The 17,602-nt window shown below is 48.8% G+C and overlaps 1 protein-coding gene across 1 annotated transcript in view; it reads right to left on the bottom strand.

Moving 5' to 3' along the window:
- Positions 1–500: 500 nt before the first annotated feature.
- Positions 501–17,602, bottom strand: part of CUNH16orf96 (chromosome unknown C16orf96 homolog) — a 40,845-nt gene continuing 23,743 nt past the window's right edge. Inside the window, exons 6-17 of the mRNA XM_055604374.1 lie at positions 15,761–17,583; positions 15,054–15,139; positions 14,657–14,767; positions 12,452–12,526; positions 11,328–11,492; positions 8,457–8,575; positions 7,907–7,969; positions 5,660–5,752; positions 4,418–4,586; positions 4,141–4,234; positions 1,613–1,693; positions 501–867 (exon numbers count right to left, since the gene is read on the bottom strand). Of these exons, the coding sequence (XP_055460349.1) occupies positions 680–867; positions 1,613–1,693; positions 4,141–4,234; positions 4,418–4,586; positions 5,660–5,752; positions 7,907–7,969; positions 8,457–8,575; positions 11,328–11,492; positions 12,452–12,526; positions 14,657–14,767; positions 15,054–15,139; positions 15,761–17,583 (3,067 nt within the window). The 3' untranslated portion in view covers positions 501–679. The remainder of the gene's footprint in view (positions 868–1,612; positions 1,694–4,140; positions 4,235–4,417; positions 4,587–5,659; positions 5,753–7,906; positions 7,970–8,456; positions 8,576–11,327; positions 11,493–12,451; positions 12,527–14,656; positions 14,768–15,053; positions 15,140–15,760; positions 17,584–17,602) is intronic.

Below are 17,602 nucleotides of genomic sequence, written 5' to 3' on the forward strand. Positions count from 1 at the left end.
CACTCACAAACAATTCAATTCATAATGGTCTCTGGTAGAAATTATTAGAGGAAATAAAAGTAATGCCTGGTGCGGTTTGCTTCCCATGGCAAAGTTAGTGAATGGCCTCAAAAGAAGATTCAAGGAGGAAGAAGCTAATCCTGATATATTAAGCAAAATGCCAAGGAAGGGGTTTTTTTTGTTGTTTGACACAGGGTCTCATGTATCCCACTGGTTGTGAACTCACTGTGTAGCTGAGGATGATCCTGGCCTGGTCCTCCTACCATCATCACTGAAGTGCTGTAATTGCCGGTGTATGCCACCATACCAGCTAAGTGTTGGTGCTAAGGGGAGGATGGGGGATGTCAAACTCAGGATTGTGAATACTATGCAAACACTCTGCCAAACCAAAGGGGATAGTTTTGGAACTGCTATGTGCTATTCAGGAAATTGCTTAAGAAATTCAGTTGGCTTTGTGAAAAACTTCACTCAGAAGCTGAGTTATCCATGAAAATGTTGGCTAGGAAGGATTGTATGGTTTTTATTTTAGATACACAATTAAACACTAAATCAACACGGGTCCTCTATGCAGACCCTTCTCCTATATCCGGGATCCCTGCGCCCTTTCCTAGATCTGTTCCAGGGACTAGGTCTCTTAGAGCGAGGGGACCCCACGGTAATTGGGCCACAGGCTTAGGTCTCACGGGTTGGTGTGCTCCAGCCGCAGAGGTTTCAAGTGCTTGGTGGATCCAGTGCTCTCTTGGATATCCCTTGAGACTGGGATCAGTGGTGGTAGCTGTGGTAATGGTGGCAGGGATGGCGGCCGAGCCAGCGTTGTGGCAGAATGGAGAGAGGTGGCAGAGGTCATGTTGTTGCGGAGGCCCAAGGCTGCAGATGAAGCAAGAAAAACCCATGCGGTGTTCTAACAACATTGCTGGAAGCTGCTAGCCTGATGGAGTGCTCCCCCAGGGAACAGCAGCTGGAGACTGGAGATACGTCGTGAGCTGTGGCAGGGCTGGCCACCGCACTTCCTCTGCTCCTGCTCCTGAGCACTTCCTCAAAGGTGACTAGACATACAACTCCAAGAATGGGTACTAGGAGAGAGTGGTGCACCTATCTATAGGGAGAGGCTTGGAGTCTGGGCTCAGGCGTCTGAGCCAAGTCTCAACTATTTTGTCCTTGACAAGGAAAACAGCACCACCCTGCTGAACCAGGTCAAGAACCGGAATAGTCAGACAATAGGAAGTGCTCTGTGAACATCAAGACTCCTCTAGAGGGCCAGATATATGAACCAGAGAAGCTCAAGGTCTCAGTCCTTTCAGACTGGCTCCTGGCAGCCCTGGCCAAGAAACCCAGGACTATGAGTGGCCTCATTTGTCCCACCTCTGCAGCTAGGGAGACCCCTGGGGGCCAGGCAGTGGCCAGGAAACTCCCTTGAAGGGGAACACACAAACCCAGAACAGTTGTTTTGTTTTTTTTCCTGGCAAGAGAGAAGGTGGCTGCCAGGATGTGGACAGAGCAGGCAAAATGGGGAGATGAATGGAGTGAGGCCCAGGCTTGAGGTGAGGGGAATGGGGAAGGACCAGGAGAAACTGGAGGATCTGCTAGAATCCTAGGAGGGGCAGGTACTCACGGGGGTAGCTTGGAGCAAGTAAGGATCCCGGGCGCACGCGATCATTCATGTTTTGAACCAAGGGACACGAAACCTTCACAGCTGAAGAGGAAAGAGCTGAATAGGTGGGGCCCATCCAGAGGTCTGGCTTCTACTTCAGGCCAGACTTTTTGCTCTGGTGAGATCCAAGCAGGGTAAAGCTGCTGAGCTTGTCCCAATTCAAGCTCTGCTTTATATGAATATACCACCCACTGAGAGAAAAGCCCCTCCCTTAGCCCCTGTGAGGTCTACGTCCATAGACAGAGATGGAGACCCTGGTCCAGGCTCCTCTCCTGAGGCTACTTCACACCAAGCAGACCTCCCTTGTTTGTGAAAGGCCTCACAAAATCCTTGCTGTGGGCAAGGATTCTGAAGTGCCTAGCACAGAGTAGGGCTCCTCAAACATTAGCCCCTGCTGTCCTGCTTTAGTTATCCCTGAGGCCCAGCTGAGTCCCCTCCCATCAGATCAGCAATTTTGTGCTGAGCAGTCACTTCCTGCCTGGGCAAAGGTGGACCACTGAAAAATATGTTCCGTGGAACTTACAGAAGTGATCTTATTGACGCAAAAAGATCTTTGCAGGTATAATTTCAGGTCTTAAAATAGGATGACCCTAGGTCGCACTAAGTCTGAGGTCCAGTGACAAGTGTCCTTTCAAGAGTCAGAAGGGAAAGGACTGGAGAAGGAGGCCGCAGCAGTGGCAGCTGGAGTGATCTGGTCCCTGCTGAGAGGCTCCGGCAGCCACAGGAGCTGACAGGGGCAAGGAGAGAGACTGGCCCCAGCTCTGCGGAGAGCACAGCCTACACTGTGACTTAGGACTTTCAGCCTTCAGATCACTAAAGTGTCCTGTGGCTTTCGGGCCCTGGGTGTGGTGGTTAGCTCTGACAGTTGTTATGGGCAGGGGTGGGTGGCTCTCTAGCATATCAGTAAGGCCAAATCTTTTCTCTGTTGCATGTCTGGACTCAGTGCTCTGGCCCATGGGCAGCCCATGTGGTTACTATGAGTTAGACACCCTTGGGATCCTGTGACACCCTTGATGTAAGTGCTGCTTTATCCTTCCCAGAGGAAAACATCCCAAAGGGTGTGCAGAGAAGCTCCATTTTTGTATTATTTCATTTCACACCCAAGAATCTTGGGGTTGGGCTGCAGAGATGGCTCAGAGGTTAAGCGCACTGGGTGTTCTTCCAAAGGTACTGAGTTCAATTCCCAGCAACCATATGGTGGCTCACAACCATCTATAGTGATATCTGGTGCCCGCTTCTGGCCTGCTGGCACACATGCAGGCAGAACACTGTATAAATAATAAATCCTTTTTTTAAAAAATCTTAAAAATCTTAAAAAAAAAAGCAGGTGTAGTGTTGCACACCTGTAATCCCAGCACTCAGGGAGGCAGCAACAGGTGGATCTCTGTGAGTTCAAGGACAGGACAGACATGGCTGTGCTGAGAAAACCTGTCTTGAAAAACAAAACAAAATTCTTGGGGCCCCAGACACCAGAGTAACCACAGCAACTGATTTTCTCACTGGCCTGACCCTTAGCCTCTTTACCCTTACCCTAGTTTCTGTGCTCCAGACCGACTCATCCTTCCCCAGTTCTGCCCATCTTACCACAGGACCTTTGAGCCTACTACTCCCTCCACTCAGGCCACACTCCTCCCTCTCCACCCCCTTCAGCAACTAACACACCTGTTCCTTCTTCAGAGGTGCTCAAGGAGGTATCCAGCTGATCCCCAATGGACCAGCTTTGTCTGGCTCAGCTCTCATTGCTGCTCCAGCATCCCTCCCTAGGCTGGTCTTTGCTGGCATCCAGCTGCCTTATGGCTGGGGCCTTCAGCTCAACTATTCATTTGTTTTCCAGTACTGGGGAAAGAACCCAGGGCCTTGTATTTGTGAACTCTTTCACTGAACTGTACCCTTAGTCCCTCAGGTCAATTTGTATTTTTGTTTGTTTTGTTTTGTTTGTGTAACCCTGGCTGTCCTAGAACTTGATCTGCAGACCAGGTTGGTCTTGACTTCAGAGACCCACCTGTCTATGCTGGGATTAAAGGTGTGTGCCACTGCTGGTCATTGGTGGCTCACGACAGCACTCAGAAAGCACAGGCAGGCAGATCTCTGTGAATTTGAGGCCAGCCTTGTCTAAGAGTGAGTTCCAGGACAGACAGGGCTACACAGAGAAACCCTGTCTCAAAAAACAGAGGGGGGAGGGAGTGTGTTGCATGTCTGACTCAGGTTGCTTGTTTATCTCTATCTCTGTCACCATGAATTCTTGCCTTCTGCCATGTGCTCATAGGCCACACTCACCCACCCAGCTGTCCATAAGGGGCCCTTCATCATGTTTGTTCCTCATGGTTTCCTGGTGCCTGGTACATAATGGGGACTGTACTCTTGCAAGTGGCTGTGAGGGCCCCTCAACCAGGGGCAGCACCAGCCATGAGTCCACCTGAGTCCCCTTGTTCTGGCCAGGAGAGCTGGATCCCAGGGCAGGAATCCTAAGAAACACCAATGTTCCTCACCTGACAGGTCCTTCTCCCCAATCCGAGCCCCAAATTGGCTGCTCATTCGGCCTTTGTACAGGACTCCATCCACTCCCAGGATGTCCACCTCTGCCTGTGGATGACCATGGTCCCAAGTCAGGGGCTCCATTGCCATCCTTCCCTCTTGATGCACACAGATGCCCAGAGCCAAAACACAGCCTCCTCAAGGTGCCCACAGCTCAGGGCTTCATCCCACACCTGGGGCTGGGTATGCTGGTATCCAGCCTCTGTGGGTGGAGGGCACAGCCAGACTCACAGAGTCATAGTCGATCAGCTGAGGATCCCCATAAGGGTAGAGTGTTGACAGCTCATGTGACTTGTGCTTGAAGGTAGTCTCATTTCGGGGCCCATCACCCCAGTCCTTCTGGAGGCCCAGCTCCTCACGGACTCCAAAGTTCTGGAAATGCAGCTGCTGCTTCTGTTCCCTGGACAGGGCAGAAGGTCAGCAGCCACATGGATACCCCTCTGTCACAGAGGAGGCCAACACAAGTCCCCAGGCTCTGGACAGTATCAAGGAAGGTAAATAGTACAGCAGGCAAGTCTGGAGTGTAGTGAGCAAATAAGACATGGGCAGGTCTAGGAGGGGAATAATCCATACTCCCTTCCCTCAACCAGCCATCCCTGGAGCCCCCGTCTGACCTCGCTAAGCACATGCCCTCATCCTGGGCTCCAGTCATCAGGCATAGTACTGGCGAGCCAGCACAGGTTCATTCTTCCCCTGGGGTGACTAGCGCTTGGTTGTTCATTCCCCCTATCCCACTCATGGCCACAAGCTCACACAGGCTGTGCCCTGCCAGGACCCCTGGCACCCAAGGATGAAGTAAATGGAGCTAGGGTCCAGGGAGCCAGCTAGGTTGAGTGGAAAAATGATGGCAGGTCAGGCTCGCCAGCCACTCACTAGCTGTGGTCTTTGGCAGGTCACGTAGTCTGAGTCTCAGTCTTTTCAACTGTGAAGTAGAATGATAAAGGGATACACTTCCAAAAGAAGCCAGCAAGGCTTCAGCAAGAGCTCCCAGACATATCCACAGTTACTCACCCACAAGGCAACAAACATGGCAATCCTAGATTCCAGGGGTTATAAGACAAGGGTAAGCCCTCCTACTTGCAAACCCCATTCATTTGGCAGCGCTGGGAACGGACCCCAGGGCCTCCTACCTGCCGGACAAACACTATCACTGAGCCGAAGCCCCAGCCCTTTGTTCCTGTTATTTTGAACCAAGGTTTTACTTTTTAGGCTGTGAAACCCTTAGATACTTTTGCCTCAGTCTCCTGAGTAACTACCATATATGCTCTGCTATAGGACCCAAGTTCCTGCCCACAGCAGACGCCAATGCAAATGTTGGTTTCTCTCCACCACTATCCTCTGTGTGCTTTTCAGCCATACCACAACCTCCCAGATGAGCACCCTGGGCCCTCTTTGGCACTTGCATTGAAGGAAAGTCTCTGCAGGACAAGGGTCTTGGGCCTCTCCAAGGGTGGGGATGGGCATGGCCCTCACCTCATCAGCTGCCGCTGCAGATAATCGAAACTGTTGGCACTGGCTGGCCTCACTCGTGATAGCCCAGGGGCATTGCGGATGGTGATCAACTGTCTGTGGACAGAGGGACCAGGGCTACGAGAGGTGCACATGGCCAGGAGAGGGCTCCACCCTCCCAGGCTGTCTGCAGCTTGAAGCTCACAGCCCATATACAAAGCTTGCAGGACCTCTGACAACTGGGGGAAGACGCAGACCCTGTTCTGAATATAAAGTGAAAGCAAGCCAGGGGTGTTCGTGCACCCCTGAATCCCAACACTTGGGAGACTGAGGCAGGAGGATAGCAAATTCAAAGTCAGCCTGTACTATTAGTTCATTCTGAATTCAAGCCTAAGGCTACCCTGGGCTATACAGAAAGGCCTGTCTCCAGTAATCACTAAATAAACAGGGCTCAGGCACCAGAGAGCAAGAGGCTTCATATTAAGAATACATTCACTGCGAGAGCTCCCTTCAAATGGCTAAGGTCATATCCTGTGTATTTTACCTCCATAGGGAAACAACAATAAGGAAATCCAGAACAGCTTTCCAGAGAGCTGGGCCCACCCCATCTCTCCATCTGAGCTGTGGCTACGTACACACAGAGGTGTCCTTTATGTAGATGGTAAACTGTAATGAGACATGTTCAGTGAAACATTTTGATTTCCGTTTTATAAAACACAGAAGGGCACAAAAGAAACAAGTGCCATGATCAGGTACAGACTTTGACATTATTATTCTTCCAATATTTTTCCATGTTTATATAATTTCTTGGAAGAAAATGAAAAAAAATCACATACATTTGGTTTAATCTCACTTACATGTTTTCAAGTCATTAATAATCTTCCACAGCCATGCTGTCCAGTGAGTAACCAGTAGCTACAAATGGCTAATTAACGAAATTCAGATAAGATTTAACAAGCAGATTCTTGGTCACATTGGTCCTTAGAGCCTTCCACCCAGGACCATACAGTTTGCACAGTTTCCGGTTCCTCACCAGGCATATTCTATTAGACCAGAGTTCTACAACAAGCTATACTATTTGCTGTGAACTCGCCTCAGCACCCAGCTGTTTTACTACCATCACTAAAACCACAGTGCCATCCTGTGGTCTGAAAGGACAATCTTGATGGAAACCCTATGGTTCCCTGCTGGTGTTGGGGTTCTGGCAGCTTTGTGGGTCTCAGGGCTGGGCTAGGTCTGCAGAGATCCAGCAGTCCAGGACCGATTACTGCCTGGCACCGTACAGAGCCACTGTATGACCCAGCATGCTTACTCCTAGGTTTGTTCCCCAAGCAATGGAAAACTGGTGGCCAAGTAAATACACAGCAGTGTTCACAGCTGCACTAGTCACAGCGGCTGAAAGACAGAAGCACCAACTGATGAATAGACACCCAACTGAAATGCCCACCAGCTGATGAATAGACAAAAGGCTTTCTGCCCGTACAGCAGAATATTACTCAGCCATAACAAAGGAGAGAAGAAACATCAATTTCTGCTACAACCTGGAGGATTCTCATGAACATTAAGCTCAGTGAAGATCCCAGACACCAAAGGTCACATACTGTTCAGTCCCATTTACAGGAAACATCTGGAAAAGAAAATCTAATGGCTTCCTGTGCTAAAGGGAGGTGGCAAAGAGAAGTGAGCACTTAATGGCACAGGATGCCTTTGGGACTAAGCAGTGGGCTGGAATTAACTAGAGGCAACACTGCATATTGTAGGTCACTGAACCATGCCCTTTGTAATTGTCTCAGAGCAGGGGCAAGGAGATGGAACTAAAGGTGTGCGCCTGAAATCCCAACACTGGGGACAATGGCACAGGAGGACTACAAGTTCTGAGACTGGTTTGGACTTCATAGCAGGACTCTGTCAATAAAAGGATTAACATACTCAGAGATAACAAATTCCTGCTTTCCCTCAGTGAGTCCTCCTCTCCCATTTTTATTTTTTGTGGCTCTGACTGGGACAAAGCACTGACTACGGGTGTTAAAGGTGAGGTAGAAGACCTACTTCCTCACATAGGTAACCACTAGGGGGGACAGGCGATGAGGGCTGTAGAAGAATGAGTATATACAGAGGTAGGTGTGTGCATTAGCTGTTTGTGTTCCGGGTCTGCAGAGCAGCATCAGGGTGCATATACAGGTAACTACTGTAGAAAAGCACACGAGGGCCTGCACTGTCTTACTGGACACCTCACAAACCTGTGCGGTGCCCTTCGGCGGCAGTACTCACGGGCCGGTCATCATCTCTACGGGTCGATCACAGGAGATGCACTTCACCCGCTCAAACAGCTTCCTGGAGGACAAAGAGGTCAGTGGTCAGGGGTTAACAAAGAACCCAGGGCTGGGGTTGGGATGAATTTAAGGTCCCCCGAGCCCTTTTGTCCAGGCCTGTGGCCCTGTGGTAGAGCGCTGTTGTTTCCCACCTGCTGCAGGCTCAGGGCTAGTGATCACATCAGTTCCTCTACTAGGAAATAAGAAAAAAACAAAACAAAACAAAACAAAAAACTCCCTTGAAGGAAGGAAGTATGTGGAACCTGATGGCAAGCCTGACTGCCTGGGGACAGGAACCACTGGCCCTGACTCAGTCTCCAGATAGGCATGCCAATTGTGTGGGTTTATCCTGGTTTCCCTTTCCCCAGAGTCTCAGTTTCCTCATTTGAAGAGAAGACTGGAAGCACTCTGCTGCACCCTGCCCTCCCTGCCCTCGTCCCCGCGGCCGAGGTCTGGAATTCTAGGCACCCACCCCTCTGTTAGCAGCAGCTCCACCCTCGTGTGCTCACTTCTTAAAGCCTGCAGCACTGTCGGGGTCGAATCGCAGGCCTTCCAACAGAAGCTTCCGGACCACCATCCAGACCTCCTCTATGTCCTTCTTCAGGTTGTTCAGATCACTGTGGACTAGCTGCCGGTCAGAGGGAAGAACGACGTAAGTCAGTTAGCTCACCCGACAACCTACGGACTCACACAGAGAATCAGATAAAACAAAGACAGCAACGGACTCCGGAAAGGAAGACCATTTAGCTCATGCCTTTGTGGGTGCTGTTGGCACAGGGGGGTTGCAAAGCCAGGAGCAGTGGTGCACACCTGGAATCCCAGCACTCGGGGAGGCAGAGGCAGGCAGATCGATGTTAGTTTGAGACCAGCCTGTTCTACAAAGCAAGTCCAGGACAGCCAAGGCTACACAGATAAACCTTGTCTCAAAAACAAACAAACAAAACAAATAGAGATGCTTCCAAACCTACTGTTCTGCTCAACTGCAGAGCTGGAGGCTGGAAAACTATCCAGTGAACCCCATGCCCTGACTTTTACACATCTGACAAATATTTATGGAGGGTTTGCATGTAACGTGGATAGTTGCTTTAATATGCTTACAAAGTATGGAAACATCACAATCTATTATTATTATGAAACAGGCTCTCTCCAGAGCAATGGCTGTCTTTCATAGACCCACCTGCCTCTGTCTACCAAGGGCTGGGATTGAAGGCGTGTACCACCACATCTGGCTAATTAATTGATTAATTTTTGTTTTTGTTTGTTTTTTTAATTTTTGGTTTTATAAGACAGGATTTTTCTTCTGTGTAATAGCTCTAGCTGTCCTGGACTCACTTTGTAGACCAAGCTGGAATCAAACTCATGAAGATCTGCCTGCCTCTGCCTCCCAAATGTTGGGATTAAAGGCATGTGCCTCCACACGTGGCTATTTTTCTTTTCCTTTTGTCTTTTTTTTTTTTTATTTTTTTTAGCTTTTTATTGATTCTTTGTAAATGTTACATCATGTGCCCAATCCCAATAATTTCTCCTTTCCCTCATGTCCACCCTTTGACCTTGCAACTTCCAGGCAGGTTAGATTGTACGGGGGCCAGAAGCTCTCAGGCTGTGCCTAGGTTAGCAGGTGGAGGCAGCAAGCCTTCAAGACAACAGTTGAAACAGACAAACAAAAGTTACTTTTACACTGGACTTAACTTGTGATTCTCCTGATTGCTGGGATTACAGGCCTAGAGCACCCCATCCTTCTTATATGATAATTCCTATTTGGGAGATATTGCCAGTCCAAGTTTAGAATCAGCCCCACTGAAGGAATAGAAACACAGGCCAGCTGTTGTGTGGAATGCTATGGGTTGTAACTTTGCATTGATTTCTCAGCCCTGTTTACATTCCCCAGGTGTGGCACACTGAGTGACAAACGATCCTTTCTTCAGAAAGCCTCCTCCACTCCCAACCTCTTAGTTTGCTTGCACTGAAAGAATCAGACCTAACTTTGTAACCTATATCTTTTAATTGCCTTATAACTTATATTTTCAAGTTTTAGGCCCATGTTAATTAAAGCCTCTTAGTGCTTCTCCAGAGAACCAAGGAATGTAAAAGTTCCTGACATTAGCCATCTGCGAGAGCAGAGATAAGGAAGAGAACAAGCAGAAATCTCTACTAAGTGGAGAGAAAATCACCGGCCAGCGCCTATGAGATAAACTTTGTTTGGAAACTGGGCCAAATGGCCCCAATCCTTCTCCTGAGTAGCTCCTGACCTTTGATCCAAAGCCTGTAGCCCCCACTACTCAGAACAGACACGGAATGAGTTAATCACTCTCCCACCTTTAACTGTGGCTATATCTCATATGGCAGGAAATTCCAAACTGACTTGAAGATCAGATATTTATGACAGGGCTGACCGGACCTAAGGGTGCCCAGAACCAACCAATTATTTTAAAAGTTAAATACCTCATCCAATCCTGAATTGCCAAGATGGTAACCTCTGAAAATTCCCACACTTTGTCCTTTAAAAACCCAAGGCCTTTGTCTCCCAGTACTACTCCTTGCTGAACAGCAGGGGTGACCCCATTGCACAATGGTCAAAATAAACCTCTTGTGATTTTGCATTGAAACCTGTCTCCTGAGTTCTCTTCATCCTCTCTCAAAATTAGGCTCGTGCTGGGAATAACAGCACCTCCCCAAGAGTTCTGGAGGTCAGCCTCCACCATGGCTCCAGATATGGCTGGAACTCATACCACTGGAGCCATTCCCTCTTGCATTGAATAGGGCCACCTTGTATAACCAACAGGGTAATGCAGAAATGATGGGAGTGGCTCCAACAGTTGTGTAACAAAAAACATTGCACATTCTTCTCATTGTCTCAGGTCACTTAGTGTGTGTGTGTGTGTGTGTGTGTGTGTGTGTGTGTGTGTGTGTGTCTACCATGTTATGAGACCCTTTAATAAGTCCTAAGAAGGAATCATTATATGAGAAACTGAAGTATTTTGCCAATAGTTACAGGAGGGTCCAATTTTGAAGTGGCTTCATATAGCTCATTCAGATAATACAGCCTGAGGAGCTGGAGAGATGGCTCAACAGTGAAAGGCACTGACTGATCTTCCAGAGGACCCAGGTTCAAGTCCTAGAACCCACATGGCAGCTCACAACTGTCTGTAACTCCAAGATCTGACACTCTGACATAGATATATGTGCAGATAAAACACTAATGCAGACAATACAGCCTGGAATTACATGTTCACTCTGACCTTGTGAGTCACAGGTCCTGAACCACCCAGGTAAGCTACTTCCAAATTCCCGATCTTCAAAACTATCAGTATTTGCTCTTTGAGACTGCTAAACTCTAGGGCTATTTGTTATGTAGCAAGTGCTACCTCATACAGACTCACCTTAGTATTTAAGTCCCTCCTGAGATGTTTCAGAGACTTCTTCCAGTCATCCTCCTGGCTTGTGATCTTCAAGAGCATACTCTGAACCAGTCCATTCAGCTCCAGTGCCACCATCTCCAGGTCTGACCGGTTTGCCTTGCTTGCCAAGTTATCCTTGTCAGCTTTCTAGGTAGAAGGGGTCCAGGGCAGTAAGACTGCTACGGTAAGAGACCTTTGATCCCTGTGGTCAGTTTTTCTAGTAGAAGGTCATGACTGTGTAGCCTTGGCTTAAGTTCAGTGTTGGTGTCTACACTGGCTCAAACATAGCTGTGGGATCTGACCCAAGCAGGACAGTTGACAATGTGGTTTTCATTTTGTTTATTTATTTTTTGAATTTATTTTTATTTTATGTACATTGCTGTTTTGACTGCATGAATGTCTGTGTGAGGGTGACAGATCCCCTGCAACTGGAGCTACAGACAATTGTGAGCTGTCATGTGGGTGCTGGGAATTGAACACTGGTCCTCTGGAAGAGTAGCCAGTGCTCTTAACCTCTGAGCCATCTCTCTAGTCCCTTTATGTTTATTTTTTAAGAGAGAGTCTCATGTATACCACAGTGGCCTTGCATGCCGTAGTCAAGGATGACCTCAAATTTCTGATTCTTCTGCTTCCAGTGGTGGGAGTATGGGTGTATGCCACTATGCACAGTTCATATTGAACCCACATCCCCAGCCTGATGCCTGATTTTTTTTTTAATTTTTTTTTTTTGAGACAGGATCTCAGGTAACTCTGGCTGGCCTGGAATTCACTATGTAGACCAGGTTGGCCTACAACTCAGAAACCTGTCTGCCTCTGACTCCTGAGTTCTGGGACTTCAGGCATGAGCCACCACACCTGACCTGATGCCTGATTTTTAAAATAATAGTGTCACTATTAATAATAGTGACTATTAAATAATAAATAGCCTCCAGTCATGGAAAAGGGGAGTGGTTGTGTACTTTTGAGGCCTTCCGGATTTCCTGAATGAAGTCAGCAGAGGGAATGCTAGCTGCTGCCTTCACCTAGGTGATTCTATTGCCCTGGTTGGCAAATCAGAGACTTTAGGATTAACGTGGAGGAAAGCAGGGGCTTCTCTGTTTACTCACTTCTTTCAGCTCGTCATACAGCATGCTTTTATCTGCCTTAGTCAGATCCAGCCTTTCCATGTCAGTCTTGAAGTTCTAAGAACAGAACATAGGCAGGTCAGCCTTTGTCATGGCCTTGAGGGAAACATCTGCTTTCTGCTTCCAACTTTGCTGTGTGTTAGGAAGGGGATGGAGGCCAGGTGGAGAAGCAGCAGGTGAGAGTGTTAGAAGGCTCGAACTGACAGGTGGCAGGAACAGAAGAGGAACACCATGAGACTAGAGACAAGCTAGTCCTTGGAGATGCTGTCACCAGAGGCCAACCCAAGGAAGCACAAACCAGTGCTGGTGACTCGGTTAATTTTATCTGTCAGTAGGTCCCAGTGTGCCCTCCTATAGGCAGAACCACACACCATAGTCGCAGGCCACATAGCAAGCTAAGCATTAGGGGGAAATCCCCACTTCCCATCTTGGAATTTCATGAAAATCCCCTATTAGTGTTGGCCTGTCTCCTCTTAATATATTTCACCCATGACAGGAGCAGTAGCTCCTGATGGAGGAACATAACTAGAGTGAGCTGCCATGTTTGTTCCATGTCCCAAAGAAATGCTGTGACCTGGGGGCACTTAAAGAGAATGATAGATTTTTCTTTCTTTCTCTTTCTTTCTTTCTTTTCTTTCTTTCTTTCTTTCTTTCTTTCTTTCTTTCTTTCTTTCTTTCTTGTTTATAAATGCAGGTTTATTGGAAGCAGCTCTCAATTGACTTGTCCCCAGAAGCTAGGGTCACTTTTTCTTGCCAAGCCACACACTGTCTTCTTCTCTCATCACTTCTGGTCTCCCTCAACCACAAGCAAAAGTCCCAGCTTCGATGCCTGGATCAGGATTGCAGTCTACAGCCGGCCTTGCCTTTATGCCTACTGGGATGTAAACGGAGGCCAGTGGGTGTGGTTGGCCTTCTTTATCCTCTGTCTCTGTTTCCAAGAAGTGCTAAGGATGGAACTTAGGGTTCTGTGGGTGCTAGGCAAGCACTTGGCACCCCACACAGCCAGCTTCCATCCTCTACCCTCTTTGCCGCTGTTTTGAAAACAGAGTTAATGATTGGAGTCCCAGCAGCCATGATGGTCCGTGAGGTAATGTGAATGGCGATCACAAAGAAGAACTAGAAAAGTGGAGCTTATGTCTACAACACTGAGAAGCAACCTGCTGGCTCTAGAGCAATCACTTGAATTGTTGGATGTGAAGGATAAATACATTTATACCTGATGTCAGTTACCTGGGGATTCTTACATTATTTGAAGTTAAACTCAACTGTGACTAACGTAAAGTAATCACCACATCCATCTTGTTGTCCCCATGGGGTTTCCAAGGTCACCAAAAAGAGATGGCTGTGGGGGAAAAGTTCCTACTTGGCCTCTCATTTAGTGGCCTTCTCTGGCCCAGTGCTTGTCTGCTTCCCTAAAATGCATGAGGCCCTGGGTTCCATCCTCAACCCCGAGGGAGAGGGAGAGTTGGTTCAGGGAAAATGCCATGAATATAACTGTTGTTGCAAGAAATCCTTTATTCATTCACCGATGCCTTTGGCAAATGTTACTATGCCTTAAATCTGTCCTTCTATTCTCATGTTGGTGACTGGTGACACAAAGACTCTCAAGAATGTCCAGTCCCTTTATGTGTATAGAATTTTTTTTGAAGATTTATGTATATAAATGTTCTACCTGCATATATGTATGAGTACCACATACATGCATGGCACTCATGGAATCCAGAAGAAAGCATTAAATCCTCTAGAACTGGAGTTACAAGTGTTTGCTTGGTTTTTTGTTTGTTTGTTTGTTTGTTTGTTTGTTTTCTGGACAGGTTTGTGTGTGTGTGTGTATGTGTGTGTAGTCCTGGCTGTTCTGGAATTCGCTCTGTAGACCAAGCTGGCCTCAAACTCATAGAATTCTGCCTCCGAGTGCTGGGATTAAAAGTGTGTGCCACCACCACCTGGCTTTGGAGTTACTGTTTTAAGCTACCATGTGGATGCTGGGAATGAAAACCAGGTTCTCTGCAAAGGCTGCCAATACTCAACTCTTTCCAGCCCCTGGGACTTTTTTTTAACTGAAGTGTAATTTATACAGAGTAAAATGTTGTCTGGTTCCCTTGCATTTTGTGGAGCCTTCTGTAAAGCCTCTGGGGAGGGTCTCATGGTCTCTCCTGCACCCCCCTCTTGGTCTTCAGGCCCCCGAACCTTTAAGTTATCCACTGAAAGCTGGAGACTCTCCACCATCCTGTCCAGCACCATGTGGTGATTCTTCATGGACTCAATCTGGTGACCCCAAATTCTCTCAAGTTCTTCTTCCTGAATAGGAGAGACAGTGACATCCAAGGCCTCTGCTTCTGATGTTGCCACAAGTGAAAGGGTCCTGAGACCAGGAAGTGATGCCATTAAGTACTTATTGACAGGGACAACAGAGCCAACTACCCATGGACTATATTCTAGCTGGGTTAACTCTGTGTGGATGCTGCTGATGTGCTGCCCCGCTCACTTCCCAAAGCTTCACTGAGTGTGGCAGCCAGGAGGCTGGACCCTAACTCAAGCCAAGTCATCACCTTCTCAGAAGCCCCTCAGTGACTGTGACACTGACCTGTAGCCTGGCCTTCTGTAGGCCGATAATCTTGTCTTCCAGCACACTCACTGTGCTACCAAGCTTGCCAAAGCTTCCCATGTTGGCTGAAGATAAAAAGAGGAGCAACTGTTAAAAGGAATGATGGAGGGACATGACTGGAGAGAGCTGCCATGTTTGTCCAAAAGAAATGCTGTGATCTGAGCTACTTAAAGAGAATGACAGGTTTTCTTTCTTCTTCTTTCTTTCTTTCTTTCTTTCTTTCTTTCTTTCTTTCTTTCTTTCTTTCTTTCTAAGTATATAAACGCAGGTTTATTGGAAGCAGCTCTAGACTGCCATGCAGGGGTAGGGGAGGGAGAGAGAGAAGCACATGCAAAGAGAGAGAGGAAAGGAGAAGAGGAGGAGAGATACAGAATGAGAGAGAAGAGAGCAAGAGAAGACAGCAAGAATGGTGGATTTTCTAATACATTTTTTAAGAAACGCACAAAAGACTTTTTGTCATGGTGGTGCACACCTTTAATCCCAGTAGTGAGAGGAAAAGGAAGGTGGATCTCTGAGTTTGAGGCTAGCCTGATCTACAGAGTTAAGTTCCAGGACTACACAGAGACACCTGTCCTGAAATACCAAACAATAACAACAACAACCTAAGCAAAAAAAAAAAAAAAAAAAAATGAGGCTAGTGATGATCTGAGCATCTGCTACCCTCCCCCCAGGTTGGCCAGGCCTACCTAAGTAATTCAAGCGCTGGTTCACGCTGTTTGACATCTGGACAAACTCCTCCTTCAGGGAGTCGTGTTTGACAGGCATCTGGGCTATGTAGCTCATGGAGTACTGGACAGCCCTTTTCTTCTCTTCAGGACTTACAGCCTGCTTGGCCCTCAACATGGCCTGGGACAAGGATGATTTGGATGTGCTGTGGGGAAAGACTCCTGCAAACCCCTCAAGAAAGTCCTCCAGCTCGTCCTCATTGAAGGGTATGACGCTGGCGGCCCCATAGCTAGTTCCTGCACTCAGGAGGTCTGCGATGGTCCCTAAAGGCCCTGATGCTGCCTCGTGTACTGCTTTGACAGACATTTTGCTTTCGGGAACATCCTTGATTGACTTGGCAGCAGCTTTGGCTGCCTGGACTGCTGTGTTTGCTGCAGCTGCGGCAAGAGCGGACCTGAGTTTATTTACATTAGATGAAGGGCTCTTAGGTCGTTCTTCTGGGGTTTTGTCCTTCTGGGCTTTATATTTGTAGAGCATGTCTTTGAGGGCTCTGGCTTTGGGAGCCTCATCTTTGGTGACTCTGTCTTGGGGAGTCCCATCCCTAGAGGCTCCATGTTGGGGAGCTTTATCAGTGGGGGCTCTATGTTGGGGAGTTTTATCCTTGGGAATCCCAACCCAGGGAGCCCCTTCCTTGGAAGTCCCATCCCTGGGAGCCCTTTCCTTGGGAATCCAACCCCAGGAAGCCACTTCCTTGGGAATCCCATCCTGGGGAGCCCCCTCCTTGGGAATCCCATCCCGGGGAGCCCCTTCCTTGGGAATCCCATCTCGGGGAGCCCCTTCCTTGGCAATCCCATCCAGGGGAGCCCCTTCCTTGGGAATTCCATCCCGGGGAGCCACTTCCTTGGCAATCCCACCCTGGGGAGACCCTTCTTTGGAAATCCCAGTCTGGGAAGCCCCTTCCTTGGGAATCCCAGTCTGGGAAGGCCCTTCCCTGGGACTCCTATCCCGGGGAGACATACCTTCCTTGGAAATTGCAACCCGGAGAGCCCCTTCCCTGGGACTCTTTTCCTGGGGAGCCCCTTCTTTGGCAATCCCAGTCCGGGAAGACCCTTCTTTGGCAATCCCATCCCAGGAAGCCCCTTCCTTGGCAATCCCAGCCCTGGGAGACCCTTCCTTGGAAATCCCAACCCGAAGAGCTCCTTCCTTGGCAATCCCAGTTCGGGAAGACCCTTTCTTGGGGCTCTCATCCCGGGCAGCCCCTTCCTTGGAAATCCCAGTTCGGGAAGCCCCTTTCTTGGGACTCCCATCCCGGGCAGCTCCTTCCTTGGCAATCCCAGTTCGAGAAGCCCCTTTCTTGGGGCTCTCATCCCGGGGAGCCCCTTCCTTGGAAATCCCAGTTCGGGAAGCCCCTTTCTTGGGGCTCTCATCCCGAGGAGCCCCCTCCTTGGAAATCCCAGTTCGGGAAGCCCCTTTCTTGGGGCTCTCATCCCGGGGAGCACCTTCCTTGGGAATCCCATCCCGGGGAGCTCCTTCCTTGGCAATCCCAGTTCGGGAAGCCCCTTTCTTGGGGCTCTCATCCCGGGGAGCCCCTTCCTTGGCAATCCCATCCCGGGGAGCCCTTTCCTTGGAAATCCCATCCCGGGGAGCCTCTTCCTTGGGACTCCCATCCCGGGGAGCCCCTTCCTTGGCAATCCCATCCCGGGGAGCCCTTTCCTTGGAAATCCCATCCCGGGGAGCTTCTTCTTTGGGACTCCCATCCCGAGGAGCCCCTTGCTTGGAACTTTCATCCCGGGGAGATCCTTCCTTGGGACTCCCATCCCGGGGAGACCCTTCCTTGGGACTCCTATCCCGGGGAGCCCTTT

Source organism: Psammomys obesus, unplaced genomic scaffold, assembly GCF_907164565.1.
Source record: "Psammomys obesus unplaced genomic scaffold, mPsaObe1.curated_primary_1811, whole genome shotgun sequence".
Lineage (NCBI taxonomy): Eukaryota > Metazoa > Chordata > Mammalia > Rodentia > Muridae > Psammomys > Psammomys obesus.